Source organism: Myxocyprinus asiaticus, chromosome 2 (assembly GCF_019703515.2).
Source record: "Myxocyprinus asiaticus isolate MX2 ecotype Aquarium Trade chromosome 2, UBuf_Myxa_2, whole genome shotgun sequence".
In the NCBI taxonomy this organism is placed as follows: Eukaryota; Metazoa; Chordata; class Actinopteri; order Cypriniformes; family Catostomidae; genus Myxocyprinus; species Myxocyprinus asiaticus.
In genome coordinates this window covers 35,028,455-35,050,210 of record NC_059345.1, presented here as the reverse complement: position 1 = coordinate 35,050,210, position 21,756 = coordinate 35,028,455, and the positions used below count along the sequence as shown (strand labels likewise).

Sequence of the window (21,756 nt, the reverse complement as noted above, 5' to 3'; positions counted from 1 at the left end):
ATCACATCAATACTGAATTGTGTCAACATATTTATAACATAGTTTATTTTATAAACAGCTACTGTCATCATCCACCAAATTTAATATACGGTCGCAAAGTTTGTAGTAAAACAATCATAACCGTGTAATTTTAATTATGCTACCTCATCTGTCAGCATGATGCCAGTGAATCACGTTGTCTCTTTGTACGTTACGTCATTGTTTGGTCGATGCTCGCGTCCCTATGGAGTGTGTGCGTGAGCACGAGCAACAGGTAGCTGGCTGCAGTTCACTAAACAGCCACAGGTGTCATTAATAACAAGGGTTTCTGAATCTTACATACTGCACTTTTAAAGACATATTTATTGCGCAAGGAGTCTTTCCACCTATACAAATATACGGGTTAAAATGATATTGTAGGCATAAAACAAATTGACATGGATTGCACTTTATTAAATTATATTAGGCTTTTAATTTAAATGAACATAAAAGCTTTTACATTTTAAATTAATACAGTATATAGATTTTGTAAGGTTTTAAAATCATTAAGCCTGTATGTTCTTTTTTGAACCTATTTAAATTGTATTACATATTATATTCAGTAATTTTTTTTTTTTTTTCCAGAAGTCACCTCAAACTTTCTCAAGCAGTGGTAGTATTTCTTCTTCTTGTGTAAATTTTTTGTCTCATGTATTCTTATTTATCTCTTAATCATCAGGGGAGAAGTACATCACGCTAAATTTCATGAGAAGTAAATCTTAGTGACTAAGTGGCAAACGTCACTTATTCATGTCCACACGCTTCAGGGTTAGGCACAAACCCAGGTTCAAATTCGTGGTTGATAGAGAAGGTCTATAGCTAGCATCTTGAGATAGCTGACCTGGATTTGTCAACCTGAAACTTCCTCTGAAACTCGAAGTTTGTTCAACTAGCTTCGTGAAACAGGCCTCTCAGGAAGTAACTCTGTAGATTTATTCAGTTCCATTATTATGACTACACTAGGGAGCAAAGGATTGCCTTGATAGTTCAATGGAGTGGAACCCGATTTTCTCATATAGACACCGAGACTCCGTTTACACCTGGTATAAAGATGCGTTTCAAGTGATCCGTTTACAAGTTTTCAGCCTTAAATACAGGTGCAAACAGGGTGCAAAATCTTTTGTGATCGGATCACAAAAACCACATATGGAGGTAGTCAAAATTGGTCACTTCATGTGTTTTTACTAGGGATGCACCGATACCACCTTTTTCCTCTTCCGATCCGATTCCGATATCGGAAATCTCAGTATCGGCCGATACCGATCACAAGCTGATACCAGTGTTGTTTTTTTGCATAATCAGTTTAGAATATCTTTACATTATTGTGTGGAACTAATTGGGAGTATTCTTTAATATGTAAAGAAACACAAACCTCTAACTACACATTATTTCAATATAAATGTATAGCTTATTAAGAAACACTTTATTATTAACTAGTATACTGGATAATGTAGCAGCAAAATTAACAGTAATTCCGGTCTTCAAGTCTTCAGTAGAAATGTTTTTTTTTCCAGTGTTTCTTTTTTTTTTTTTTATGTTTCAGTTTGCATCTGGACTTTAAAGGATTCAGATCTCTCTTTTGTTCAATTTAGTTTTAAGACATCAGTCCACTTTTCATTCACACAATTATTTTTTGGAACCCACTCAACTTAAATACTGTTATAAATTGTAAACAAATACTAATGAAAATAATAAAAATAATAAATTGTTATTATTATTATTATTATTGACTTTTAATTTTAAATACAACAGTAATATATTTAAATCGTGCACTTTTTAAACCCTCACACTTTTATTTTGACATTCTAAACTCTCCAGGAAGTCCTGTATGTGTCTGTTTGTGGGCAAGTTCACAGTAGTTTAATTCGCTTCTTATTCAAATTCTGGTAAAATGCTCCTCCGGTGCCGTTCTAAATGCATATTATAAGTGAACTGAACTATTGAGCATCTACATCTGAGATGCTGTTCTCGAGAAGCGCCCAAATATTGCGCACCGCTGTGAAGGCTAAAATAGCCGCGAGTGCATCACCAGCCTGTGCGTGAGTGTGTGTCAGAGCAGCACCAATCACTAACGTGCTGGCGCTGCACATACTATATATTTACTTATTAAACACAGCCTTTTGTGATTCACAGAGCTATCACACATGTTCAAGTGGCTTTGAATAAAATGCACGAGTCATATGAACTGCTTTAATGGTGTTTTTATGGTTCTTTTATGTCATTTTTGGAGCTTGACAGTAACGAACATGACTAACACACAGTATCGGATTTGGATCGGGCTCATCGGACCGATACCCGATCTGTTTAAAAGCTTCAGTATCGGAGCCGAAACCGATCCAGGTATCGGATCGGTGCATCCCTAGTTTTTACTGATTGGATTGCTATCCGATTGAAGAAGCACATTCCATTTACACTTGGTCACAACAATTTGTCTCTGCAATAGGGATATCAATTTGATCTTCAATTCCAGCACTATATACAAATAAACATTAATCCGTTTCTTACTTTATTATGTACTGTGCGACACGAGCCCTATTCAAATAATCGGTAACAGCTGTTATGTTTCGCTCTGCTGACGTAGCACTGTTTGGGTGGAGTCAAGTTTATATATTTGGCTTAAAACAGCCAAATGCATTTACATTTGATTGAGTTTTGTGGTTTGAGTGATTGAATCGGTCTTGGAGGGCATTTACACTTGGTCTTTTCATGATCGGATTTCAATCTGATCAGCAAAAATGCATGAAGTGACCAAGCATAAATACCCCCAAAAACTCATGTGACCAGATCGCATTGGAGGTGTAAAAGCTAATTCATCAACCCCTCACATTTCAATCAACCGCTACACTAAAACAAGTTTAAACTTTTAAAAGAAAATAACTGTCAACATGCAGTGACACAGATAACAAGAACACACACAAAAGCCTCAGGTTAAAACAGGTACTCCACTAAAACAACATACAACTCTGCTTGAAATGGAAATGTGCTCGTTTGTGCTTAGACTGAATTTCAACTGCATCTGGGAAAAACAGCGTGGCACTTTTCAATGCTTTCTGACACTTTTAACGCTTTATTTTTTTTGCGGTTTAGTATCATGCAGTAACACACTGAGAAAGTGAGTAATGTCGTCCTGAAATCAGAACTTCCCCTCGAAATCCGAACACATTTCAGCAAGGTGTAAACAGCGAGATGTCTCGTTTGACCACGTGATAGGATTTCTGGAGACGCATCTTAATACAAGGTGTAAATGGGGTCTTAGGGAGCATGCTTATGATCTGGATGAGTATGAGAAACAGCCGCAAAACAAAACAAAAAAACTCAAAGAAAGTCTAACTTGAAACATGATGCATGATGTATGAGAGGCAAAAGCAAGTTATGATTCAGCTAAAAGTTCATTTCAAAAACAATGTAAGAACCAGATTCATGTTAATGACTAGTTGTATTCATTGTTTTAGTTAAAGGTTGTGCATTACTTGGAATATACAGCAACTATGATGTAAAATTTCCCATTTCTCTAGACACAGTTACAAGCCAAGTGACAAGCCCTTTCCAGTTCCAGAAGAAATAGGCTTATAATAAACACCCATGGCTGATGATAATGGATTCTTTACTAAGCTGGATCTCAGGAAAAACAGCCACTATTTTTACTTGCATCTGAATGGATGAGCCAGCTGGCACTGACAGCATCAACAGAGTGCTGGCGGCCCATGTTTGAGAACCAGAGTCATGTGACTGCACAGTCACAGTGAGCCCTGGAACAAAGCCTGTGCACTTGTTTGTAACAAATGAGTGAAAGTGCAAGCACAGTTTGACTCAATTAATCAAACTAAAAGCTTGCCAGAAGCTACAATAGCTCTGGAGGAGTCTGGAACAAATGGATTTATATGTTCTGTGATTCAAATGTGATAACTTATTCAGCAGGCAATGTTTTTAAATAAGAATACATTTATTAATTGACTTGCGTGGTTCAATAAAGGTAAAATAAAACTTTAAGTTGAATAAAAAGTACACTGCCAAGCTGTAAATACGGCAAGGAGAGGTAAAACATCTCGGGTTTGCAAAGTATAACACTTACTGCACACAGAGACGCCATCCAACAAAAGCAAGCTCTGTGACTAAATTCCTCAACATTCCACAACACATTCTCAGCAGCAATTACAAGCTATTAGGACTCAACATTACATCAGGTGTTACAGGATGTTTTACTTTCTGTGAATCAACTGTGCAATCGGAGGCAATTCCACAGATTCCCTGCATCTCACACAGCATACTTGAGACCAGTGTGGGGGTAACGTGATAAAAATAACGCGTTACATAATCAGATTACTTTTTTGAGTAACGAGTAAAGTAACAATATTTTTTTATTTTAGACCATAATATCGGAGTTACTTTTTAAATAAAGTAATGCGTTGCTTTTGTACACCTCTACTGTCCCTGTATTGCAAGAAATCATGAGTTAAAGTGTGCAAACATAATGCATGATTGGCATTGTAGTTCTATAGAGTGTGAGGCCAGAGACCATTTTGCAGAGATGAGTCACTTCTTTTTAAATGAATGGGAGAAGTTGGAACGCCCAACCAAAAAGCTCTAGCACTCAGTCAATGGATGTAGAAAGGAAGTCCCACCTTGCAGGTAAAAGAGCCAATCACCTTTTAGATAAAGACATCGCCTGTCAATCAACTCGCTAACGCGCATGCGCATTTCGTGTTTTAGTGTAATATGAGGTCAGCATTCGGTTGAGTGAAACATGATTGATTCATGTGTTAATACACACTGCATAAAAAAAAAAAAATAAAAAATATATATGTAAACATGTTTAGGCAGAGGGATTATAAGACTAGTCTTCCACTGGCCACGACATGATACACTCGCTCAATCCATTGACTTATGCAGCCAAACTGCTCCATGTTACAGCTCCCCGTATCTGGGAGAATGGGATGAGAAAAGACTCTGGATCAGTTACACTGAGCAACTTTCTACATTGATTGTGTACGCAGAGAAAATGTCTTAGTTTCTAAAAGAAATTCTAAATTTTTGTTTTATAATAATCAAGTAGTTTATGACATTTTGGTAGCATTAAAAACGATTCCATTCAAGTTTAATCAAAATGCGCCTTTGAAGTTGTGCCATCTGTACGCACCGTGGATCAACTCAAAACACTTTTAAAAGTAAATCAAAAGACGCAAGTTGTACCTGTCAGTCCTGTTCTAAGGCACAAAACTCTTTGCGTGTCACACACACACACACACGGCTATTGTATCTGCATTTTCACATTTTCCAAAAAACATTTTTTGGTATGTTTATGTGATTTGAATTATGGGGACACTAGAAATGTCCTCATAAACCACATTTATAGCATAATACCCTTGTAATTACCATTTTGTATCCTAAAACATTTCCTCGTAAACCACCCAAACCCACCCACAATATTTCATCCATTCGAACACATTTCCCCATTTGAAAAAAAAAGACAGTCATTCACAAATACTACAGGGGCGAGACAGGTGTTCGTTTGTAGGATATTTAACAGTCCCTGTTTCAGCCTGCTACCCTGTTTGTCTTATCTTACACAATACTAAGGAAAAAGAATAATTAATAGCATCTTTAATAATAGGAGAGACATCAACAAATCACATGCACACACAAAATTCGGACAAACACATAGCTAAGAGTCATAGAACATGCAATGTATGCCGATCTATGGTGTTTATAACTCTATAACCCTATAAAGCTCACAGCTTCAAGAATTTTATGGTAACAATAAAACAAAAACGTAGATCAGTTTCACCTCATCACTAACTGAAAAACAAAAACAATTATTGTTGAACTTGAAGGGATAGTTCGACCAAAAATTCTGCAGAGCACAAACAAAGATTTTTTTGAAGAATACATTGTGTTTTGTTCATACAATACAAGTCAATGCAAGTCATTGGGATTTAAAACTTTGAAGCCCCTAAATACGACATTAAAGCAGCAAAAGGTAATCCATATGACTAGAGTGGCTTAATCCATGTATTCTGAAGTGATATGATCGATTTTGTGTTTGCTCTGCGCATGTGTCAAGTGAAAGGAAGAGCCGAGGAGACTGCAGATGTCAAGATTTATAGTAAAAAAGGAGTAACAGTTTGGACCATTTCTCACCAAAACCGGTCATATCACTTCAGAAGACATGGATTACACCATTCGAGTCACATGGATTCACTTTTTTGCTGTATTTATGTCTTTTTTGGAGCTTGAAAGTGTTGGACCCCATTGACTTGCATTGTATGGTCAAAAATCTAGTTTGTGTTCTGCAGAAAAAAGAAATTCATACGAATTTGAGATGGTATAAGGGCGAGTAAATTATGAGAGAATTATCATTTTTGGGTAAAATATTCCTTTAAGTGGGGTGCACTTATGTATATTACTATTACATATCCATTTTACAATCAGATGCTAACTGAACCTGAAGTCAGTCATCACTAAAGGTTTATAAGGACACAGCTGGAATGTTCCCAACTCAAGGGAAAATCTGAAAAAGGAATAATATCATTTCAGCATTTTTGGAGAAAGTGGGCCATTTTTTCCTTCTCCAAGACAAACTCAACCAAAAGCCAGAGTGGAAAGCCAAGGATGACGTTCTCGCCACCTCAGCAATACAGATACAGACACTTATGAAATGAGCATGCAATCATCAGATCAGCACCATAATCTCCCAGAGCATGAATATTAAGAGTCTGGCTCTGAAGAAATAGCGTGTTATAGTTACATCCACATCATAGTTCAATATAGCACTATACTTACCCAAGATGGAATGGACCCTCACTGAGAGCTGGGTACGGAGAATCAGGATGGGCTTTTTGCCTTTGCTGTTGAAACAAGATAAAAATAAACATAGAATTCAGACATAATCATATGGCAAATGTGGTGTTATCAGCGAGTTAAACAGTAACTTAATTCACACACACAAATAAACAAAATCAGGTGCGACTAATGTTTGTAACAACAAGAGTAAATGATAACTGAATTTCCTTTTTGGGTTAACTATCCATTAAAGAATATCATGATTGTGCGATTATGCCAGCTACAGACTCATACACTCAAGACAGACTGGAGACAGATAAACAGAGTCAGAGACAGAGCGAGCGAATATGGGCGGAAATATAGAGGCCAGTCAGGATTAAGGTATGGAAAGAGAGAGTAAACAGACATGGAAACTATGCACCATGAGTGTTAGTGGCTAAAAATGGACCTCTCCAAGGCTTACGTTTTCTTCAAGATGTTCTATGTGGTTGATACAGCCAGTCACAAAGACACTCAAACGTGCACACACACACCAATTTTGTCTTCTACTTTCCAAGTGCAGTTTCAAATGACGTGTTTCCTGTTGGCAGTCCCAGTATCAGTGTGAGACCTGAGGTAGCTCCAGAGGCCTGTACCATCAAGCTAGTTAAATAAACTCAGGGTTTCAGGATTGGCTTCAAGTTGACAAAACCAAACCAATCTAATCAGGCCTAATTGGTACCATGACACTACTCATCAACTTTCAACTCAGGCTTTGATCCTGAGTTTAAGATTAGTTCAAACGCGTGCACAAGAATGAGTTAAGTTTGTAGCGAACAGCCAAATGCTTAAAACATGTAGGGAGAGAGAGAGAGAGCGAAGGCAGATCATATTGAAAATATGAAGAATTGAAATACATTTAAAGAGAATAAAAATATCAAAAGTTAAAATGAATTTACACTGCACAGGAGATCACTATGAAACCATGAAGAATTACACATGATTTACATAGCACAAGGGATCACTTATTATAAAGAAATTAAAGATATTTACACAGCAAGAAGAAACAGAGGACTGCTGGAAACAGATTCTGAATGTGGTGAAAATATAAAACCGTTGATATATAAATGAATTAGTGAATTTATGTGCAGTAGGTCCAAAACAAGAACACACAGTCTTATTCATTTTAACATCTTTATTTATTTTACAATATAAAATATTTTATATTCATTTAAATTGAAAGCTTAATATAATTTCATACTATTACAAATGAATATAAGATACTATTGAATAATTAAAAAGTGAGCATTCTGTATGCAATAATTGGTATGCAATAAGACGTAAGATAAAGAACTTCACGTGAAATGCTGTACGTTCATCTCTAGTCCATGAAAAAATGGGGTGGCATTAATCCCTTTCTATAGCCATCTTGTGGAGTGATTAAGCTTTTAATATGTTTAAATTGATAATGCAAATGAAGATAAAATTTACCTGGCTAGCAACCTAAACACACACAGTCCAAACTTCTGCCTCTAGCTCTCGTTCAACAATTCGGACTGTTTTCGGGGCCATTTTGTTCATGTACTAAGGTCACCTGCTTTCCCTAATGTACTTAGTATTCAATTCTCAGTGATTTCAAAGATCAGTGATACTGACTTATGGGCACTGCTAAAAAGTCATGTTGCATCAGCACATTATCATAAAATATGTCCTTGTTATGTTCAATAAACTTCCACAAACAAACTGAATTGCATGCTGAAACAGTACAGCTCTATAAAAACTGCATTCCCATGGGTTTAAAAGCTGTTCTCCACAGCAAGGCCAAACAAATCTAGGTACACCTGCCTGAGTTTAAGTAAAACAGATCCAAAGCCATGCAATTTTTCAATTAATTTGAGCTGACTCAGATATCTAGAACTGCAGTTCAGTATTTTGGCCTTTATTCAATGTAGTCTGAGACTGTCGGTCTAAACTGAGTTCAGCACACACTCGCTGAAATGCTGGCTCTGCCTATTAGAAATTAGTCATGTGTTTTGGTGTGTCCAATAACTGTTACTAAGCAACACTAGTAAATGATTTAGTGAAACTAATACCTGTCATAATAAGCCAAGACTGAAGATTCAGGGGTTACAGACCTTCTACATATAATTTTGTAAGGCTGCATCAGTATAAATTAATAATAAATAACTATTAATCTCAATAATAAAGTACTTTTAGTCCTGCCACTGCTTTCTGTTAAGCCAAGTCATACATTTATTCATCTCAGTCAGAAGTATTTTTTGGAAAGACTGAATGTCTTTAGTTTCTACTATAGAAGAAAGACCCTACTACAGTACAGATATTTAAATGCACTAATTTTGAGCTTTTAAACCTTAAAAATCAACTGCGATTAAACTAACAATGCCAGAAAGTTAAATACAATAGTACATCTCTGAGAAAGTCTCCCTGTTCTACTCACTCCTTCAATCATCAGCATTGTACCGTCTCATTCAAAACTGATGCTGAGAACATTGTATTTGATCAGCGCTTCAAGTATGAGTGAACATTTGACTAAATGCCATAATGTGTATCTTTAATGAGACATCAAATACACAGGGACACTCCGCTTATTCAAAAGTTATGATCTAATGGATATTAAATAGGCATTCATCTGCTCTCAGTAGATCAATGGGGACATTAGTCATTATTGACATTAGTTTACCAAAGAAACAAAACCACAAACAGATTCAAAGACAAAGCACAAACATGGAGAGAATGGGTTTATCAATGTATTTCCTGCCTATAACAACGCCAGTAGTGTTGTATCTATTCTGATCTCATCAGGTCAGAAGAATAATTGGATAGATGTGGGGGGGGACAGAGGCCCACAACAGTACAAAATGTGTTTTTCTCTGATCTTATTTTGTCCTAAAAACATTCGGTTTACCTTCTTGTCAGTGACAGGCTGATGGAAGCCATACACTGATGACAACAATGGTCACAATGAATTGTATGGGGAAAAAAGGGGGAATATTCTTCAGAAATTCTCCTTTCGTGTTTCACAGAAAAAATAACAGCATATGGCTTTAAAGAGACATGAGAGTGGATAATATGGCTCACTTATAGCTCTCTATCCTCAAGCCATCCAACCCAAATGAATTTCTTTCCTCTGTTGAACACAAAAGGAGGTGTTAGGAAGAATATTTGTCTGATTCACAATTTAATTTCATTGCATGTTTTTTTCCATACAATTCTGCCTAACATTTTCTTTTGTGTTCCATGGAAGAAAGAAAATTATACTGGTTTGGAATTGGGATGTGCAAAACTACCGATTTTTATAATCGACTAGTCGATCAATTGCTTGAACGACTAATCGACTAGTCTGTATCAGAAGCATTTCAGAGGGATATATGGATGCAAAGTGCAGCACTTCAACATAGTGACAAATGGATATTCAACAAATAAATAGGCTAAATAACTACATCATATTTCATAAAATTATAAAAGTAAGAAAAGTAAGAAATAAGAAAGTCTACAATACAGAGCGGAATGAAACCACTTATGCACATCCTGAACGCAGAATGACACGTTTCAATATAACCGGAGTGCTTCAGGACGATCAACGCTGTGCATTCAGAAGCGCATAGCTGCAAGATTATATTTAACATGCAGTGGTAAGAAAAAGTATGTGAACCCTTTGGAATTACCTGCATTTATGAATAGATTTGTATTAAAATCGGGTTTGATCTTCATCTAAGTTACAATAATGAACAAACACATCTGTTTTAACAAATAACACACAACTTATTGTATTGTTCTTGTACATACTAAATACATCATTCAAATATTCACAGTGTAGGTTGGAAAAAGTATGTGAACCCCTAGGCTAATGACGTCAACAAAAGCTAATTAGAGTCAGGAGTTGGCAAACCTGCCATCCAATTAATGAAATTGGAGGTGTGGGTTAAAGCTACTTTGACTTATAAAAAGCACTCAAACATTTCAAGTTTGCAATTCACAAGAAGCATCTGCTGACGTGGACCATGCCTCACAAAAAAAAAAAAAAAAGAGAGATCTCAGAAGACCTACGAACAAGAATTGTTACTTTGCATAAAGCTGGAAAGGGTTTCAAAATTATCTCAGAGAGCTTAGATATTCATCTGTCCACAGTTAGACAAATTGTCTATAAATGGAGACGATTTAGTAATGTGGCTACTCTCCCTAGAAGTGGCCTTCCAGCCAAGATGACTCAAAGGGAACAATGCTCAATGATGTAAAAAAGAACCCTAGAGTGACAGCTAAAGGCTTGAAGGAATCATTGGAACTGGTTAACATCTCTGTTCATGAGTTTACTATATGGAAAACATTAAGCAGGCATGGTGTCCATGGCAGGACACCATGAAGGAAGCTCCTGCTTTCCAACAAAAACATTGCTGTACACCTGAAGTTTGCCAAAGACCACCTTGACACACTATAATACTACTGGGAAAATGTTTTGCAGACTGATAAAACTAAGGTTGAATTGTTTGGGAAGAACACACATCACTACATATGGCGTAAAAAAAAAAGGGCACTTCATACCAACATGAAAATATCATAGCAACGGTAAAGTACGGTGGAGGAAGCATCATGATTTAGGGCTGCTTTGCTGCTTCGGGTCCTGGCGGTGCATCAGCTGAAGCTCATAGAAGTTGGGTGAAGTTGGGCAGGACAATGACCCAAAGATAATCCACTACAGAATGGCTTCAAAAAAAGAAAATCCACCTTTTGGAATGGCCCAGTCAGAGCTCAGACCTTAACCCAATACAGAATGCAGTGGAATGACCTCAAGAGAGTCATTCACAACAGACACCCTAAGAATACGGCTGAGCTGAAGCAGTTCTGTAAGAAAGAATGGTCCAAAATTCCTTCTGAATGTTGTGCAGGTCTAATTTGCAGCTACTGGAAATGCTTGCTTGAGGTTTTTGCCGCCAAAGGAGGATTTACCAGCTATTAAATCCATGGGTTCACTTACTTTTACCATAGCACTGTGAAAGTTTAATGGGATGTGCTCAATAAAGACATGAAAGATTATAATTGTTTGTGTGGTGTTAGCTTAAAGGAATAGTTCAACCAAAAATGAAAATTTGCTGATATTTTCCTCACCTTCAGGCCATCCAAGATGTATCTGAGTTTCTTTCTTCATCAAAACAGAATTTAAGACTTTTAGGATTTCATTTCAGGCCTCCTCCTTTAAACAATGCAAGTGAATGTACTCCATTTTTTGACAGTCCAAAATGCATATTTAGGGTGCATCAAAATAATCCACACGACTCAAATAAATAAAGCTCTTCTGAACCCAAACGACTGATCATTTTTAGAAACAAAACAATACTTTTATCATTTTTAACTACAAATGTTTGCTTCCGTACATCTCTGTGATGCACGTTCATGAGAGGGATGACGTAAGCTCGTTGGTAAGGTCACGCGTCATGTGGAGGAGTCAGGAAGAGTGCCTTGGTGGAAGAGTGGGGTAACACCTCACAGCAAGAACTGGCAAATCTGGTGCAGTCCATGAGGAGGAGATGCACTGCAGTACTTAATGTAGATGGTGGCCACACCAGATACTGACTGTTACTTTTGATTTTGACCCCCACTTTGTTCAGGGACACATTATTCCATTTCTGTTAGTCACATGTCTGTGAAACTTGTTCAGTTTATGTCTTAGTTGTTGAATCTTTTTATGTTCATATAAATATTTACACATGTTAAGTTTGCTGAAAATAAAAGCAGTTGAAAGTGAGGATGTTTCTTTTTTTGCCGAGTTTATTTAAGCAGTGTCAGACAGAATCAGCAAAAGACTTTAAAATCTACACAACACCTCACAAATACAGGAACATTACTCACATCAAAGAATTTAACATCCGACAGTGATCGTCTTAAAATGTATTGATGCAGCGCTTTGCTGTATCAACACGTATAAAAAGTCTAAACCTAGAGCATTAAAGAGACTAAACTTCTTGCAGAGAGTTTTAATGTGCTGACTGTTAATCACTGTAAAGCACAGCAAGCCACCGTCATGCAAAAACACTGTCCAAGAAGTTGTGCAATTAATTTGAGAAATGCATTTCCATTAAAACCACCATCACTAAAAATATTCATGTTACTAGTCAACCCCACTAATCGACCCTGGCACATCCCTAGTTTGGAAAAACATAAGGGTTAGTAAATGACAGAATTTTCATTTTTGGTGAACTATCCCTTAGCTACTCCTAGGCTGGCAGTTTAACCTTCAAGAAAATTACACATTTCACCTATAAATCAAGACTAAAACCACACTGTGAGATGTCACGTGATAACCCACTTCTTTGCTAGACACAAGTATTCCACAATGACCTGCATTGTAGCAGTTGTGTCATCACAAATTGAGAAGTTTCTCAGAGCCAGTTTGAGTAAAACAAAATAAGGAAGCTGTAGTTAGATACATTTTATTCCAAAGACAAAGCATAAATTAATTTTAAAATGACTATATCTCAAAGAGGCCATTGTATCACTTGCACAAAACTAGCATACAAATGTTCTACAGTGGAGAACTAAGAACTGAGTCAATGCCATGATTATAATCTGATGACACCATGTGATGTCATAAAAAGGAATACTAAATATAGCTTTAGAAAGGGCAATGCAGAAGACACTATCCTTTATATTTGTAAGTGCACATGAGTGTAGTTATAAGATAAGTTATAAATCCCCAGATGTATCAACTGAATGAAACAAATAGAGTGTCTTGGCACATTCCAAAAAATCAGATTCATCATGAGTGTTGCAAGCTTCTCTAAGTTACTCTCTCTTCCGAAAGCTTTGAAGCAGTCACTATAAAGTCATGTTACTAATCCCAGTGACTAATGTGGTCTACTCCTTCCCACTGGCCTCACCAAGTATATCTGTATGTGTGTGTTGCTAGGCAACATTCACCTTCTTAATGATTCTCCCAAGTTTGGTTCTTAAATACGAATAAGAACTCACAGACTGACCCAAGAATGGAAATATTCATTCACTTTTACGTAATTGTATGCTGCTTTTTCTATTTGCCAAATGCATGAGAAGGTCAACATAAGACAAAGAGAGAAAAATGAAAAATGCATGGAGGAGTGTACAGAGAGTATATGGGATGGCAAAGTCATTCTTACGCCACGTCGTCATAGAGTTGCTCCAGATCATCTCTCTGTTCAGCCAGTGATGATTCCAGATCCAGGTAGTTTCCATTAGAAGCCAGCTGCAATGCACACTCCTCTAACTGTGTGAGAGAGAAAGATTATATCCTTGTATGTAGGTAGACTGCCTCAGTTTCATTCACACAGTCGTTTTGTTCATTAGTCAATTATTTTGTTTTGTTTTTTAGAATATGCTGTATGGAGCTGTGTAGTACAGACAATACAGTTCCTCTCCTTTTCATTCACATATTTTGGCAGCATGCATACTTTATCACAACCACAACATGCAGTAAACATGTAGACATTCAATGACATCTCAGTATATTTAACCCTTGTTACAGAGGCTATTTATTTTGTCGCTTGGGAAAATGCGACTCATTCACAACATAACTGTTTACACAATGCAAATGAAACCAGCTGAATAAGAAGTCACGCCCATACAACAAGGCCTGATGTACCGGTAGGTTTTGCTCAGCCATTACTACTGGTCAAACTAGTGCTAGAGAAAATCCATAGGAAGGAGAGGAGGTAATGTAGTCAATTGGTGGCATTTGATACAAACTTGGTTGAAACTGTCACGTCTAGAGCAGTACACTGTAATAATGGGTTGATTGAGGAGCTAAGCTTATCTTCTGTTTACAGATCCCACCATTTCCGCAAGCATCAACTCAATTCTCTAGCTGCAGGGCATTTCTGGAGCACAAGCATTGACAAGCCTCTCAAAAGAGTTACTTGTATGCACACATTGTGTTCGGTGCTATGTTCTCTCAAAGGAAGCATACGTGATGCACACGCATGTACAATAGCACAAAACATGCATGCAGAATTTGTACAAACAGGGGTATGAACACAAAGTAAATGCTGTTTGAAACAAGACCCCTCTGAGAGATCTTTTAATGAGCATATTTGGATCTCTGTGTAGCATGCATACAAGCTCCAGCCTCTTAAATGAGGGAAGGGAGTGAGCATTCGCTTAAACTACAATAGAAATGCCCTCCAATGAGGGCATGAAGTGTACCTATGAACTATTGTGGATCCAATATAAATGGGTAAAAATATAAATGCTATGAAGCTGCCTTTGTTAAATAGGACTACCATTATCAAAAATAAAAAAATATATATAAAGTTTTACTCAATGTTACTGCCAGCAAATTATAACCACTCATTCACCCAGTTTTTCTTCATGGTTAAGCACATATATCTGGGTCATTCTCAAAATATACTGACTTTCTGACTTACAAAATATTGACATTTTCAGTTAAATTCAGTTCAGTTATCACCCATAAAAGCTGAGGGTAAACTTTTTTTTTAACATCTTGACATTATTTTTTACTCATTCAAGGACAACTTGACTGTTGTTCTTTATTATTTCATTTTGTTTCGTGAAAGAAGCAAGGGTTGTAACAACAGTGATGATAACACAGCCACAAATTCTCTTAAAATATTAATTTTTTAAGATGGTGTCAACAGCATCACAAAACATACACAACTGATCAGACTAAAATCAATAAATCACACCATTAAATATTTGTTTTCAATAAAAATTGTTCACATGAACTTTAAACAATTGAACAATTTCAAATGTAAATGAATAACTTTAAATATGGTGGGAAAATCACTATCCTTTGAGTTTTGACCTTGGATGCTCTTTTCCACAAATTTGTGTATTTTCAAAATACACGTTTTTAACATCGATAACACCAATGACATGAAATCAAGGGACAAACACTCTTTTTAAATTATTTAAATGATTAATTACTTATTTTGTTTTGCTTTTTTGCATAGTTGCTAGGCCTTGCACTAACGCTTGACCTGAGAAAACAAAATGAGTGAAAAATACATGCATAAATAACTGTAAATGTCTTGGGAGACCAGGGCTTTTTTAGGCAATAGAGAAATTCAAAACATATTTTCTAAAAAAAAAAAAAAAAAAAAAAAAAAAAAAAAAAATATATATATATATATATATATATATATATATATATATATATATATATAGTAAAACAATATAGAGTCAACTAATTTCATAATATTAAATAAAAGGTTAGTTTATAGATTTATGTCTTTTAAATTGGGTTTCTTGACTATTTGAAATCTGTTTCCATGACTGAAAAATCAAGGGACATGTTTGTCACCATATTTTGATATGATCCGTTTATATCTGCGCTAGTCTCATCGGGTCCCTCACACTACAGTTTCTATCGCAGGCTTTTCATTAACCACACGAGCATTAGCTACACATTACACGACCTCTTATTGTATCACGCTAGCAGTTTGCAGACACTTCGCTTTTGTTAGGAGTCGGTGTAGGTGAACTCACCTGCAGAAGATAAATGAGATTCAAACACACTTTCAGACTCACCTTCAAAGGCGCATCGAGTAGTTTGTGAACACCGGTGATCTGTTCGTTCAGCGGCAGATGTTCGTTTAAGTCGTACTGAGGAGGTCTGCGGGGCTCCGGGAAATTTGAGCCCACAAACGGGTCGGAATCCTCCAGGTACTGCACCCGACACGTTATTGTAGCCATTGTTGATCCGTGGTTACAAAGTCTAAAAGTTAAACTTGCTTCCTGCCGCCGCTTTCTGTTTGCTACAAGTCATCTATCAGAGTAAAGCGACTGCCCTCCACTCGCTGCTGTCAACACAGAAGTGACTCTGGTGCTGTAATCAAATTAAAGAGCAGTGACGTGCTCAGGAAACTGAGCGTCGACCCGCGTGGACTGAATAAACTTCAATGAGTCACTCGCCTGGAAATACAGCGCCTTATGTGTGATGTCATTCTACACAATTACGGAAGCAAAATGAAACATTTCAACATGAGACGTAAAACAATTTAAGACACTCTCTATATATGTATGAATAGTTATTAATACACGTAATTATATATATATATATATATATATATATATATATATATATATATATATATATATATACACACACACACACACACACAAATGTTATATATATGATTTATATAACATGAGACGAACAGTATAGGATTTTACTGACAATATAAAATTGAGCAATATCGTGAATATCGCAGTGGTTTGATTGTGCTTTTTATTTGGCAATTAAGTTTCATAAAGAACATCAGAAGACCAATTTCACGATCCTTGAGGGCTGTACAATTACTGTATATTGAATACCATCAATAGGCTGAAAAATATAGAGATATAATTTTTGTAGCCATATCACCCAGCCCTATATCCTGGGCCATAGCTAGTGGGGTGAAAGGTGGTAACGATTCTAGGGGCCCAAAGGTATGGGGGGCTCAAAACAAATTCAAAACTGTATTTCTTTAATAGGTAAGGGGCCCAGAGCGATATACAGTCAATGGGCCCCGAATTCTTTATAACATTTATGCCAGCATTGAAAACACAAGCCAACATTGCCTTTACTCAGAGCAACAAACAGGAAAAGCAACCAAGACACAGTTTAAAAAAACATAAATGATTGGAAAAGTGTGGTTCATGTGCAACATACATAACAGAAGAAATAATTTTACTAATCAATCTTCAAGCGGAAAATTTTTTTAAGAGCTTTTTTTTTTATTATTGTGAGGAGGAGGAGGGCGGGGTGGGGCGTCACTATGCACGCCCGGCCCCCAATTGGGCTAATCAGCCGAGGAGAGGGATAAATGCAGCGGGATGTGGCAGTTCGAGAGAGAGAGAGCCACACGCAACTGCCATGTGGGCATTTATGTTTTGTGACTTGTTGTTTGAGTTTAAATTCAAATATTACTTTGACTGTTCAGCTGGTTCCCGCCTCCTCCTTTCCCATATTAACCCTGTTACATTGGTGCCAAAGCCCGGGAGGGAGGGATGCGCTGTTGTGGAGTCCTTGCCACTGCCGTCTGCCCAAAGGAGCAGCCGCGGCCTTCCGCCGGGGGACGGAGGAGTCGCTGCCGGCTGCCTGGACCTGGAGGAACGACCGCCTTCCACGAGGGGATGAGGGGCTCGCTGCCGGCCGCCTGGAGCAGTGGAGCTGCTGCCTGGAGCGGAGGGGCTCCCTGCCGGCTGCCAGAATGCAGAGGGGTGTTCCACCCACGGTTCCCCGTCCTGAGGCAAAGGAGGGAGGAGTGTGACAAGGAGGAGGGCGTGGCCGTGACTATGCACGCCCGGACCCCAATTGAGCTAATCAACCGAGGAGAGGGATAAGTGCAGCGGGATGCGGCAGTTTGAGAGAGAGAGTGCCACACGCAGCTGCCATGTGGCCGTTTATGTTTTGTGTCTTTTTGTTTAAATTTAAATTTAAATATTTCTTTGACTGTTCAGCCGGTTCCTGCCTCCTCCTTTCCTATTTTAACGCTGTTACAGTAATTACATTTTTTTTTTTGTTGATTCTTACAGTAAATAAAGAAAAGCAAAACATATATACATAGAATCAACATTTAAACCCCACAATTACTCCTCCCTCTCCTAATCCCCAACCCCACTCTGACCCTCAACAAACATTCCTGTGGTCACACATGAGTATATTCACACACACAAAAAAGCAAACAAACGAAAAAAAAAAAAAATTTATATATATATATATATATATATATATATATATATATATATATATATATATATATATATATATATATAATCACACACATTTATACCTATACCTATAAATAGAGAGCTCCACTGCCCCTCCCCGAGAGCCCTCCAAAACTCCAAATAGTTGCCCCATCACTGCCGATCATTACACTGGTCAGAACCCAATTTTTTGTGTTTATTCCCCACATCGATGACCGCCCGAGTCTGGGATAAAAGGATATCCGAGTGCCCAATATTTCACCAAAAATCTTGGATCTTAACACACCACCAAAAAACATAGGTTGTGTCTCCATCTTCTGACTGGCATCACCAGCAGGTGGGTGTGTCTTTAAGACCAAGCCTATACAATCTAGAGGAGGTCCAATAGAATCGATGTAAAATCTTGAATTGCATAAGGTGCACCCTTGCATCTCTAGGTGCAGACTTGATGTTATTTAGAATCATAGCCCACACTCCCTCCTCCAATACCAAGTTTAAATCTTTCTCCCATAATCTCTTGACAGAAGTTAAAGCTCCATCCCCCAGACTCTGAATTAGCAGGGAGTAATACACTGATGCCTCATGACCTTTCCCAAAAGCAGTAATCACCATTCTCAGAGTATCTGCCACTTTAGGGGGGGGGGTGTATGCTACTCCCAATAATAGTACAGAGCAGGTGGCGCAGCTGTAAAACTGAGATCTGAGAATCCCAAAATGTTGAACCATATTTTCAAAAGATCTCAACACTACACTCTCATACAGGTCACCGAGTGTAGTAACCTCCTTCACAATCCAATCTGACCAACAGAAAGGGGACATGTTAATACATAAATTAATACATAATTTTGGGTTCAGCCATAGGCTCGAGGCAACATTTAAATAAATGTCCGAATTAAACACTCTGGACATTTTTGTCCATACCGCAAATGCGAGATAACGGGGTGTAACTTAACTTCTCTGGTTAGTTTAATAGAAAGGCTTTGCAATGGCAAAATTATTTTAATTTTAAAGAGGTTCATGGTTGAGCGTTCCAATTTCTCCCAATAATTTTAATAGAAGTGGCCCATCTATGCTAATAATCTCTGGTTTTAATCATTGTTCGATATTAATGCGCTGTTTGTAACCCTAGCAACATAATATTATTTTCTTAACCACTTTCATTAGCATAGCTAATATAATGGAATTCAGATTGTTTTGCACAGAGAAGGAAGTCATGACCAATTAAATGCATCTTTTGCTGTCTGGCAAGGCAATGCAAGACAATTTAAACTGTAATGTGTTGTGTATGTTGCTGTGCTGAAGTTCCGCCTATAGCCACGTGAGGCCCCCTGCACTCACACAACTCTGACACAAACGCTGAAGGAGAAACGCTGTTTGTTAACAAAATGCAACATTTTGCAGTGAACTGCTACCGTTCAAGGACAAATTGCGATTTCATTCTTAATTCAGTCAATCGTGCAACCTTGATACCATACCGATGTCTCAGAGGTCAGAGTTTTTTTGAATGGTTTTCCCCTTTTCATACATTAAGTGCTACTTATACTGTCACTGCAATGTTTGTAACATTGGTTTTTCCACATTAATGTGAAAATGACAATGAATAAAAATGAAATAATAAATTTCTCTGGAGTGGTAACCCCTCTATGTTCAGTGGATATTATTTCTGGATTGTGCATTGTGCACCAAGTGTGTGGTTGCACTACACACACATCGTTTCAAAGCAGCTTTATAGGAAATCATACATTAACAAAAACAAAAAAATGAAACTGTAATATCTATAAAGTCTTAGAGTGATCATTGTGTAGTTTGATTATATATGACTGTAAATTGTGTATAAAAATGAAATAATTAAATAATAGTATTTAGAACCCCTGTGAGCAAGCTGAAGGTGACTGTGCCAAGGAACACAAAACTCCATATGGTTCTTATGGTCGAAATTTGTGCTGCAAAAAATCTATGACAGCTGTAACTAATCAATTCTGGCAAGTGACCATGGTATAATTGGGATAATTCATGGCTACGAGTGCGTTAAATAATTTTAAATGCACTTCTCCTCCACATCGTGCATTTAAAATAATTTAACTCACAACTAGCAAAAGTCTTAGGCACATAAGTTGCTTCACAATAGCATTTGTCTTAAGATGGTTATTTATATTTTAAACTGTAGGATGTCAATTGGAAATATACATTTTAGACTCCCAAACATTTATTTTGCAAATAGAATAGAATAGAACTGAAGAACAGGGAGCCCTGCAACAGATGGCATGGTCCCCACAGAACCCCCCACTGAATATTGAGTCAGTCTGGGATTACAAGAAGAGACAGAAGCAATTGAGACAGCCTAAATAAATAGAAGAACTGTGGCAAATTCTCCAAGAAGCCTGAAACATCCTATCTGCCAACAACCAAGAAAAACTCTATCCAGGTGTACCTAGGAGAATTGGTGCTGTTTTGAAGGCAAAGGTGGTCACACCGAATATTGATTTAGCTTTTTTATGTTTACTGGACTTTGTATGACGTTAATTGATAAATAAAAACTATTTATGTCATTATTTCTGAAGACATCCTCACTATGCAACATTTTTCCCAAGTGCCTAAAACTTTTGCACAGTACTGTATGTGTGCTGTCTGCGGTCCCATGAAAGTTTAGAAGGATTTTGATAGTGAACGCACAACGAGGAGGAGACGCTATACTGTTACTATGGAGGTGATACAATAGCTGCTGTGCATTTGGATATGTTGCGACTGCTTCAGGCTTTTCAAGCATTTGTTTTGCCGCTGTCAAACATGAAGGAAAATGATGTAATTCCCTCAGATTTACGTTTTTTTTTGTTTTGTTTTTTTTTTGCTGAAAATTTGCAGGAGTTATAAAAAATGGCAAGCTACTGCAAATAATGTGGAGATTAGAGCCCGACCAATATGAGAGTTTTGAGACCGATACCGTTACCGATTTTAGAGAGGGAAAATTCACCGATTATCGATATGGTGGCCGATATATTTAATTTTTGAGCTGGAATGAAAACAGACCTTTTCTATGTGGATTTTTCACCGATTCTGCACCGATACGACTATGCAAAGGTACTCAGAAGGCTGCTTTCTTAAACAAATATTTTTATCAAAGAATATTTGACATTATTATTATACATTGTCAACAAATTTTAGAAATGAACACTGAGAAAATAAAGAATAAATAAAAATACAATAAATAGCTTAATAAACATCAGTACAGTTAGTATAAGTCAATTGCTGACCACTTAAATAAAGAATAAATAAAATAAAATA

General features: G+C 37.1%; 1 protein-coding gene across 7 annotated transcripts in view; it reads right to left on the bottom strand.

Moving 5' to 3' along the window:
* Positions 1-16,648, bottom strand: part of LOC127416095 (FH1/FH2 domain-containing protein 1-like) — a 72,720-nt gene extending 56,072 nt beyond the window's left edge. For all 7 annotated transcript variants that reach the window (XM_051655237.1, XM_051655246.1, XM_051655253.1 and 4 more), the window contains exons 1-3: positions 16,312-16,648; positions 13,926-14,032; positions 6,799-6,863 (exon numbers count right to left, since the gene is read on the bottom strand). In XM_051655237.1, coding sequence (XP_051511197.1) covers positions 6,799-6,863; positions 13,926-14,032; positions 16,312-16,476 — 337 coding nt within the window. In that variant the 5' untranslated portion in view covers positions 16,477-16,648. The remainder of the gene's footprint in view (positions 1-6,798; positions 6,864-13,925; positions 14,033-16,311) is intronic.
* Positions 16,649-21,756: the final 5,108 nt, after the last annotated feature.